We start from the raw sequence: 11,379 nt of genomic DNA on the forward strand, positions 1-11,379 counted from the left end.
TCTCGCTTACTCGGTCTTTCTCTCTCGCGTTCGTGTGTCAGCAAATTCGCTGGTGGTCTCGTTTCATCGTATGGGGACTTTGAGCTTGTGCGACGCGTGAAATTATGACGGTAAAAAGAGTGGCACGAGCGGAGGTTGTGGGGCAGGGACGTGCGCGGGGAACAATCAAACATTCTTCGAATTAGCAACGCGAAGTGCGAGAGCGGTCGACTTGACTCCCACGTGCTCTTTCGCTTCCCTCGCGCGGAGCGGTAATTACACTATATTACCCTTTGACGTGCGCTATAATGGATAACGCTAAGCAAAAATGTCGAGAATACCGGCGTAAGCGAAGAAATGTACGGTGGTACACTGGGAAAGTGCCGAACGCGGAATAGAAAATGTTCCGTCAGTTTACTAACTTGGCTGCGGGTTGAGTTGAAAGTTGATCGAAAATGGAATTCGCTTTAAATTAAGCGACAATGAGATTTCAGCATTATTCGTTCTACGTTTTTTTTTTTTTTTTTTTCGTTAAATACATATACTTAAAATTTTATAACGCTATGATCCTCGTTTCACAGATGCCACGATTGTTAATTTCTACTCCGCTAACTAAAGAAAAATAATGATGCGAGTACTTACGGGAGCGGCGGGATGTCTCGCCGGCGCGGGGTACATCTTAGTCTTGGACAATTGCTTCTTAGAAATCGCTGCAGCGTCCACGATACACTAAGTACACGATCATTTCACCATTTCGTGGGCTCGAACGCATCCGCGTGAAGAAACTCCATTTGACGACGGTTGCTGTTCCTAGATCGATCTTCTCTCCATCCACTGTTCACAGCACAACGCGATTCATCGCGGTTACCTTATTATCGCGAACCGAGTACACTTTTCTCATTCATTAACGAGCGCGGAAATGGCAACGTAAACTTTGTACGAATCTCGTTTAAGTTCGACGAACGACACTTTTCTTCGTAATTTTTCGCCCGCTGTTAAAGCTTCACACGTTGTGGAGTGCCTCCGTTCCTGTTGAAAAAAAAACAATTGTTTTTTATTCCTGTTGCTTCTATATGAACGTTGTCTGTACAGTTTAATAGTTCCTTATCGCGTTTCTCCTGTTCGAGAAACGTTTGTTCGAGTAGAAAAATATTTGCTCGTCGGTGCTATTCAAATTTTCCCTCTCTCGAGAGAGGAGCAGCACTAAAAGTACTCGCTAGGTATGTTCGAATTACTTGCAATTTTTGCACTCAGCATCTTTGCTTTCTTTCTTCAACGCCCAAATGGAACAGTTTGATAAGTCAGTGACTTTTTACAAGAAGAGTATTCAAAAATAAATCGAATTTTGGTTAGAAAAAAGAATTTTGGTTAAAAAAGTTGCTGACTTATCAAATCGTTTATCTTGTTTCAAGTGTACAAATTTTTTTAATTTCAACAAGGGCGTAGCCAGGGTACTTATAGAGGGGGATTAAATTAGATTTGAGAATTTTAAACGTGTGAGGGGAATAATCAAATGGGATAGACTGTTTGAATCGTTTTATTTTATATTATTTTAAATTAATTACAAATTCTATCACAAAATCACACATATTTAATTTATTAATTTACTTTATTTTTCTCTTAAAATTGTAAATTGATTCTTCGAACTGGAAAACTTTAAATTTATAACACTAGTCGTCTTAGATTCTCAGAAAATCTTTCTATAATCTTCACCTCAAATTCCTTCTTTTCCAAAATTAATTTCTTGTGAATACTTATTAAGAATAGTCGTAAATGTATAATTTCTTTGTAATTATTTAAGTTCTTCTTCTTTAAATAAATGGCACCTGTCCCCAAAAGAGAAAAAAGGAAGACAATACAACCAGAATAAGTAAAATGATACGCCGACGAGTGAAAGAGAATGCGAAATCAAAATGATGAAAACTATCAGTAAAAGTAGAAATAGAACTCGTATATCATAACAATTCGTGAGTCATGAACTGAATAGATAAAAGATATCTTCAAGATTCGAGGGGGAAGGGGGGGGGGGCATGGCTCCCCTACCCTCTCGGCTACGCCCATGGATGGTTCGCATTTCAAGCCGGTATAAAAAGGAAGGTGTAACATTCCCGCGCAGTAAAAGAGTAAATTCGAGGCCATTTGATTGATTGTTTCCAGTATTGTCATTGCCATTATATCCAACGTTACACCTTTCTTTGTATCATGTTTCAAGCAACTTGAACGAATCTACACTATTAACCGTGCGGATATCTCGCAGAGACTCGCAGAAACCGATGCATTTTCATTTCGTCGGCGTGGCGCGCGTGTGAGAGGGGCTTTACGATGGCAAGCGATCAATTTATCGTTCGATTTACTAGGCGCGTAAACCGCTCGCTCCGTCGCTGCTCCAGAAGCATTTATCCTAATCTCCGAGGCGTGTTTCGAACCGGGGACAAAGAGCGAGAGAGGAAAAAAAACAGCCAGAGATGCTGCGCGGCGCAGGGTGGCGCGAGAGGGACGGAAAGAACGAAAAGAAAGCGCGCTCGCGCGTTATATGTATATCGGGTGCAAAGCCACCGGCTGAACGCAACGTCACGTTCCAGGATCTACGACGCATTGATTACGATGCAATTTTCAATGGACCGTAGCGGCGGCGACGGCGGCCGCCGCACGGTGCATTACGCGCGACGCATTATTGCGAACGTCGCGACATGTCAAACGTGACGCGTTTCGTCGGGCATATCCCGGTGAGAAACGTCCGCGGAAAAACGAAACGAGACGGCCGTGCACGAATTTTTCTTACAACAGTCGGTAAATAACGAATTAGAGAGAGAGCGACGATGGAAATCTAAATTGCTGCTCGCTTATTCCTTCGCGCTCATCGTGGGATTTTATTGTCGCGAGATCTGTCGTTTCGAAATTACAATAACGCGAAGAACTCGTTGTCGAGCAATTAACGCGGAATCGAAAATTGAGGGCTTTTGCAAAAGAGAAAGCAAACGGCTCTCTACATTTGGAGAAAATTTTCTAAATTTCTAAATTCGTTTTTCGCGAAGCGTGACAGTCGATTGCTTTACCCTTGGAATGTTATCGATACGTAAGTTTTATATACAAATTAGCGAAGTCATTAAGCGCTAAGCTATGCCTTTAGTGGTTATAAGCAGGAAACCAATCTACCATGCTAAAAGCTAGGACAAGCGGAGACAAGTTTTTTAAAATTCTGACAGTTTTTTATGTATCACTCTGGATCCTCTGCTGATCAGTATTAGAACAGAGAGCGTGATAAGCGCAGATTTCAATTTTTAAGCAGTTTTTTGTGTATTGTCAAAGTTATTATTTTGTATTATTATGTATTTTATTTAACGAGGAAATAATTGGACTACTTCATATCATTTCAAGATTAAATTCGATAGGGTACTCATGTTTTCTTTCCTGCCGAGTTAATAAGTTAATAAATGGGTTATTTGTGTTTATAAAAGTCTAAATTATATATATATAAATTTTATTAAAAATGTGAAATATATGAGAAACTTGTGTTATATTAATAAATATTAATAAAGAGTGATCTTATACACTTTCTTATACGTAAGCACTTTAGGATTAATGCTTTATCAATATGAATCGATCGATTTTTTTCAACAAATCGATAAATGATTGTCCTCACTACATTCCTATGTCCGTTTGCGTTTATCATACGAAAAAATCTGTTCTTTGTGACTAAACTAGTGTAATTAAATCTACTGTGAGATTCATAATTAATGTCAAATTATACCAAATTTTAATTACTTTTAATAATTTCTATAGGTCGCCACTCGCCATTACTTATAGCCAATATATAATGTTATTAATTTGACTAAAACAATAAAATTAAACAATTTTACTCAAGAAAATATGTTAAATTTAATTCAAATTTAGTTTATTATGTACTAATAATGAATTCGATTGGATGCACTCGATGCGCACTGGTGCATATTAAAGCCATCGTACATAAATTGCTTTAAAGATGTGTGTTTAATAGAAATATATTGTAGAAACAGGTCAAACCGTGAAATACTTAAAACATTTTATTGTACTGTTAAGTAAAATGTATTTTATAATTCGAAATATTTGCATTTCACTTTTATTGTTAGTTTAAATCAGTATACAACGGTTTTAATATGCACCAGTGCGCAATAGTGCAACAGAATTCGTTATAAGTGCATACGTTAATATGGACGATGTTTACTTTGAAACTAACCACAGAAATGGAACGACATTTTGATATATATAGAGGTTGAAAATAACAAAATGTTATTTAACTCAAAGGATTGGATTACTTACTATTGTTTATTGATATCTATAAATATATAGAGTAAGATGATACAATTTCGATTATATAATTCTGAAGGCAGTATTCGAATCCACTTTTCGAGGGTCAAGTTTAGTTTTTTCCCGTTTGCATGTGTTTGATGGTGTGTGTACTCTTTAGTACCCTCCCGACAATGAGATTAGGGTTACGAAACTCGAATCTCGAAATTGGATTTAGATCTTATTCGGAATTGTATCATGTTCAAAACTGTACCGTCCTAGTTTGAAGCTTGGCGAAAGAGCGGGATACACACTAAAAAAAAGTTTCTTTAACGAAATAAAATAGGCATGTTCTTTTTAACGAAAGAACAGGCCTAATGCCAATTAAGTATTTGGTTAATATAACCAAAAATATTAAGAAAAATAAAATTATTGTTGATATATTAACCAACATTTGACCGTCGTTATTTCAACAAATATTTGATAGCTATTACCAAACTCTTTGGTGTAGAAAATTTTAGTGCAATCCAGCGTAGCGACAAAGAACAGGCCTATTTAAATAAGTCAATATAAATCGATCGATGCATGTATTTCGACGGTGTTTCGTTACACGTCGTAGAACAGGCAGGGTTGGGGGGCGAGAGAGAGAGAGAGAGAGAGGGAGAAGGAGAGGGAGAGGCGAGGGAGCGGTAGGAAGCGTTAAACCGGGCGTGCAAATACTCGTCCGATGGATGCACCGGTCGTCGTGCACCCCAGCGACGGTACGTTGGGTTAGTTTAGGCCATAGCTTAATTTCCAAGTAGAGAATTGGCCATTCAACAACGAGGAGGGCGGGCAGGCAGGCAGGCTGGATGGATAATTCGCGGTATGTCTCCCTCTGACCCGCGCGAGCGAGCGCGTATACGCGCTATACGCACTCTCTCCTCTCTCGCAGATTGCTGTACGCGATTTCAGCGCTGTTTATTTCAGCCGCATCGCGCCGCAGGGCGGGTCGCGCGCGCGGATTACGGGAAACATTTTTGCGATTTGTACGCTTCACCAAAGAGGGTCCGCGAACCATCCAGCGGCCGAAAACCAACGTACGCGTGGCCGGGCGGACAACGTTGCCTATTATTTTCACGCTTTTACCGCGCCGCACGATCGCATATACATGACGCGTCATTACGGGCTCTTTGTAACGCGGGATGATGTTTCGTGTAACGCGCAAAATGGAGTCATATAACCGCGTTAACAGTCCATTCTACGCGGATAATGTATTTCGCGAGCAATACACGTATATATATACGTGTACGTGTACGTGCGATAAATATATTTATGTACGCGCGTGTATAATGCGTGCGCAAGCGTGAAAAACTCACCCAGGCTCCGAATTTGAGCCATCATTTCCATCAATTTGCAGCAAATGCGTTCGGCGGGACGATAAAAACTTTTCGGCTTGATACTCCCGGCGTATGACGTCGCGACGCGTCGCGTCCCGTCGGCAAACGCCGCCGACGCCGCCGACGCCGCCGCCGCCGCCGCCGCCGCGCGAAATTAAATCCGCCCTTTCCACCCTCCTGCATTTACGCAAACGCTGAGAAAAGTTTCGCCACGTTCCATTGTATCGCGGAGCAATAGAGATGCGGCGTGAGACCGACAACGACGATCGTGAATCTAAACCGCGATAATTTGGGTAAAATGAGTTTAAATTTCAACAGGATAAATCGGAATACGTAATCGAATTGTGATTTCAATAATTATGTATTATGTAACTGACGCGTAATTATTCCTGCAGAGAAGTTTAAAAGCCTAGAGATTGCGCTTTTATTATATTGGCCAAAAGCTCTTCTCGGTTTTTATTTATGCAAGTGATTATTTTCAACGCTCAATTTAGATATCCCAAGCTCTTCTGCGATATCTCTGGTTTGTTGCGGATTATTATCGATCGAGGCCTTGATTTGATCATCATCCACTGTACTTGGCCTAGAACTTATCTTCGACCAAGAAATTCTCATCATGGAATTTTGCAAACTAAAATTGGCGATCATTCATATTATCTTCACTGTACAGCGTGCACGTATCTTTTTTACATAGCGTTTTTGCTTTTATAATAGTAATGTAGCATAACATGTTGAAAATGTGTCTTTTGATCTTCGAGTTGATCTTTTATCCTTTGTAACAAGCGGTAATTAAACTCCATTAATTTTTATACTTGTTTGTTAAAGGCTCATTGATATGTAAGCCGTTAAGTTATGAATGCATTTGATAAAACAAAGAAAAGTATCCACACCTAAAGCCACGTTAATAATCATCTACTGGGAAAAACAAAAACATTTTTTGCCCAATGAAAACTCTCGAAAAGCTTGCCGTGTTAATTTCAAAGAAAAAAAGGAGCCAGCGTGGATCGCGATGGACGAACGGGTCATGGAGAAAGTTATCGCGAATCTCACGTAATCGGCCCTCGGCCGATCTTTAACCACCGCGTGATCGTCCGTGATTTCTTTACCTTCTCGATCGTTATCGCGACATGGCCGAGCGGCGGCGCACAATGCCGCGCGGATTAAAGGATTCTCCACACCGGACACGCTAGTACCGCGCTTTAATTATTGAGTACCACGAGTGATACCGCGCACCCCGTTTACGACTCCCACAATTTCGTTACGAGCTGTAAGCCAAATAGTCGAGTGCGAGATAGGCGATCCGCGACAAAGATACAAATTCTATTTCTCTACAGAGCCTAGAGAAATCTTAGGAATTCGGTCTATGTCGTAAGTAAAAATTGAAATACGATTATAAAGATAATAGAGAGAATCGATAAAACTTTCTCTTACTTGAATAGAATCAAAAAAAAAAAATGTCGAAAAAATAATATAAAATTAACCTCCAACTACAGCTATGAAAACCTAATATTTTTTAAAACGTCTTGTTTGAAGTAACGCAAATAAATCTTATAGCGAATAAAGTTCAAAGATTTTATATTTACCTACAATTTAGAACCTCATAGTAATCATATAGATCGTACAATCATCCAAAAATGTTCGCACCTGGTCCAAATAATTTATTGCTGTAGTTAAAATAATACCAATATAAAAAAAATTCATGACACGTGAAATGATTTATTTTCTTGTATTATTTCAATTGCATTATTTCGATTAAAGTAAAAAAAATATATAAATCATATATAACAAATGACAACTGGGATTCAATGATCGCTTCTATTATACATTACATCGGGTAGTAGATTTTTTTTTTTTAATATATTGGCGATTGGTCGTTTGCGACCGGCATGAAAGTAAAAACACTATTGTGCTAGCGGCGATAAAAGCGAACAACTCCGAGCAACGTTACGACGGTGTCCTAATATTCCGCATACTTACGATACGACCGATCGTGCCTTTATTAGCGGCGTGACGACGATGCGGACTTCGTAAAATGCACGCGTCGTAAAGAGCCTTATCTCGCGAAGCATGATAATTATACGGCGAGAGCAACAACTTAAGTGGCCCGCGGCAGTAGTTAAGAACGTGCGCGTGTAAAAATTTTGTTTGAACAACGGATTATTAAGTAAGAAATTCCGCCTACTCCGTGGATCGATATAGGCATAAAATTCTGTTTAAACACACGGAAAGAACGATTTTGCTGAAGTATCAGAAAAATTTAGCTAGACGCAGGTCTGAAAATAATTTTGTTGGACCATCAAAATAATTACGTGGGTAATTCAAACATATAATGAGCAATGCTGCAAAAAATTTTAATATTCCAGCAACCAGTTTGAGCGTCCTACGTAATTATTTTGATAGTTTTAACAAAATTATTTTCACAGATCTGTATCTAGCTAAATTTTTAGATATTTCAACAACACCCTTCTTTTCGTGCAGTGAATTTATAATTACGAAATCTCGTTTAAATAAAACTTTCGATAATTATAATCATCTACTTAGGGGGGTTCACTTCTACCAATGCAGATTAGCTTTAATCTCGGTTCAACTTACTTCTCGTCTTCTTCTATTTCTATAGGAATTAAAAAAAGATGAAGATAAATTAAACCGAAAAGATGGAGATAAATTAAACTGAAAATTAATCTGAGTTGGTAGAAATGAATCTTAATGTTACCTTGAGAATCAGGATTGTTATCAACCATTATCTGAATCAGGATTGTTATCGATTTGAAAGAAGCAAACGTCCAAAAAATATACTTCTGAAAAATTTAAACTTTCGTTTTTTAGCGAATTTTCGAAATTTACCTCGATGGTGGCTAATGTCTCGGTACGAGAAGCTCGCAAAGAAAAGAGGCCACAATTTACGGGATACGTGAACGTAAAGATTCCGCGAATTCGTACACGACAAAGAAAACGGAGACGAGCGAGGAACGACTTGTCGATCGTCTTCGACGATTTTACGAGGCGTGTACGACAATTACCTCTAACATCGTTAACCTGCTCCTCCTTCTCGCCGTTTCTCGATTATCCTCATCGTCGACTCTTAGCAATAACGCAAGTTAAAGCGCCCGGTACAATTAATTTAGTCGCTTGATAATATTCCAAACCCGGAAGTCGTATCGTCGCAAGATTTAAAGGAACTTATTACCGGTAAAATTCACGGTTCTTCGATCAATAAGTAAAACTGCGTAGTTAATAAAAACTTTGCTATTTATTTTAGGCACGTATCTTAAATTAAAATACGCTCAATGATTATTAATAATAAAATCAATGTTGAGAAAATAACATAATTAATATAATTATGTTATTTTCTCGACATCGATTTTATTACCTATAATCGCTGAGCGATTTCAATTTTTAATATTAATATAATATACATAATTAATATAATTATGTTAAAATAAAAAAATTAATATAACATTCGACAGATTCTTTAAGCATGGACATGATATAAAAAAAAAGGATCCTCTTCCGGATTTGAATCATTATTAAGCGATTAAATTAATGGTATTAAATTTTGGTGTAAAGAATTAATTATATAGACATTTATTATGAAAAATTGAGAAATTATGAGAGCAGATGGCATCGGTTTTCCGTTTAAGGGTAATCAATTCTGAACTGACTGAGGACTACGTCGGAAGTTTGCCCGTTCCTAGATTATCTAAGGCACTAATTAGGATTATGTGACGATAAATGCGATAATACGGAGACCGGGTTATCTCTCCAACAATCTATTAAACATCTCGCGATGAAACAAGACGGAAATTTGAAAAAAAAATTGAAGCACGTGACCGTTCAGATTTCTACTAAAGCATTTATATACCGAAAAAAGTCTGATAATAATAATCAAGTTGAAATAGTAGTTACTAAAAAGCTTTGGTAAAATAATATTAAGTGAATTAGACAGGCAAGTGTTCAATCACAAATAAGAGAGAAGAAGAATGCCATTTTCAGTCAAAGCGGGTTTTTATTTTTTTAGTAATATTCATATGTAAATATACAAATACGATTCTATCATAAAATGAAATAACAATCTCACAATTAAATTAACCGATCGTCGATTTTAATAACAATGCCTACTAGCATTTTGAAAACCTGTAAAAGAATAACTTACTGTGAAAAATTTTTGGAAAATAATAATTTTAATTAATATTTAATATAACCAAAACCAACTCTGTAAACGTTAATTTCTTATTTACTTTTCTAAATATTATCTACCTAATTTCACCAAACAATTAGATATATTATTATTGTGTTTGCTAAATATTGTATCAATACTAAACAAAACATATTTGGTAGCTATTACCGGACTTTTTTTCAGTATACGCTTGTTGTCATTTTCGCGCTAAGCCTTAAACACAAACTGTGAAAAGCACAGACAATATAATTATAGAAAGAGGGAATAAGAAATTTTTCTCAGAAACCGTGTATAGCTAGAATGCACGATTTCTAATAGGTAGAAATCTTTTATTCTCAGTTGCTATTGCCTGTGCTTCTCATTGTGTTTAAGGCTTTACAGCGCGTTAATCACTTCCGTATATCTTCCCAATAATCCATTAAGCACGTCGCGATAGAACACGATAGACACCCGTGGGGTTGGTAAACGAGGAACAAAGATTTGGAGCAGCGGACTCCGGGGTCTGTTGTTTGAAACTCGATTAACGAGCCCCGGAGTTCGGACGCGGCGGCAACATTTTCTCGGAAGAGAACGCGCGCCTTATCGATCAAGAAGCGGAGCGGAGGGAATTAAGCCTTGATCGGTGGGGAGGAAGGGATTATAGTTTTTGCGGGATGACTCGCCGCACGCCCGATCCTTCCCTCGTTTCGCGAAAGACGATCGTGTGCGCCGTAATTATTAGTTCCGAACCGGCGCGGGAGATTAACGAGATGGATTTTAACGCGACGCGTCGCGCAATCGGCACGGAGTAAAAAAGGAAAAGGAGAGAGAGAGAGAGAGACAGAGACAGAAACGTTCCCTCTCGTTCGCACCGCGAAAAGTAATATAATCGTCGCGTATTATCCACGCTTCGTCGATATTTCGCGCGAGGCGGCGCGTCACGCTCCGAAGCTGGCCGCATAACTAACGAGGACACGTGACTTCGCGCGCCGCTAACTATCGCAACGAACTGAAGTTGGCACGGCCGCCGCTTCGACTCCGATTCTCCGAGATTCTCGCGGCGCTCTCCGAAAAATTCAAGATTCAAAAGAGTCGACGGTTGAAACGCACGTACGATACATACCTCGTAGGATCCATCGGAAGTAACGATTCCTCGGAAGATCGACTACGCAGAACGATCGTCGATTCCTGAGATCCGTCCGACGCTTGCGCCTCCGTCCTTAATCCGTCTTGGCACTGCGGCGAAAAAGCACTCGCGTTTCCTGCTGTACACTCTCCTCCCGCATCTCTTTTTCCTCTACTCGTATATCCCTCCTCTCTCTCTCTCTCGCTCTCGCTCTCTTTCTCTCTCTCTTCCTCTCCCTCTTTCTCTCTCGCTCGCTCCGTCTCGCACTGACACTTTCGTAGAAAGACGCGTGCACAAAGTCAAACACAGGTCAGACGTGTGCGTGTATGTATGGCGCACAGCCGCGAGTGCGACCGGAGTCGGACACCGGGGAGGGCGAGCGAATGTCGCGACCGTACCGCGCAACGTACGACGCTCGACTGCGAGCCGGGTAGTACCGAAGTGGATGACGGGAACGTGTGAACGCCGCTTGC

The 11,379-nt window shown here is 39.4% G+C and overlaps 1 protein-coding gene across 1 annotated transcript in view; it reads right to left on the minus strand.

Moving 5' to 3' along the window:
* Positions 1–11,344, minus strand: part of gro (TLE family member transcriptional corepressor groucho) — a 79,732-nt gene extending 68,388 nt beyond the window's left edge. Inside the window, exons 1-2 of the mRNA XM_018508823.1 lie at positions 10,904–11,344; positions 622–1,008 (exon numbers count right to left, since the gene is read on the minus strand). Coding sequence (XP_018364325.1) covers positions 622–657 — 36 coding nt within the window. The 5' untranslated portion in view covers positions 658–1,008; positions 10,904–11,344. The remainder of the gene's footprint in view (positions 1–621; positions 1,009–10,903) is intronic.
* Between the last annotated feature and the right edge of the window lie 35 nt (positions 11,345–11,379).

This window comes from Trachymyrmex cornetzi, unplaced genomic scaffold, assembly GCF_001594075.2.
Source record: "Trachymyrmex cornetzi isolate Tcor2-1 unplaced genomic scaffold, Tcor1.1 scaffold11, whole genome shotgun sequence".
NCBI lineage: Eukaryota > Metazoa > Arthropoda > Insecta > Hymenoptera > Formicidae > Trachymyrmex > Trachymyrmex cornetzi.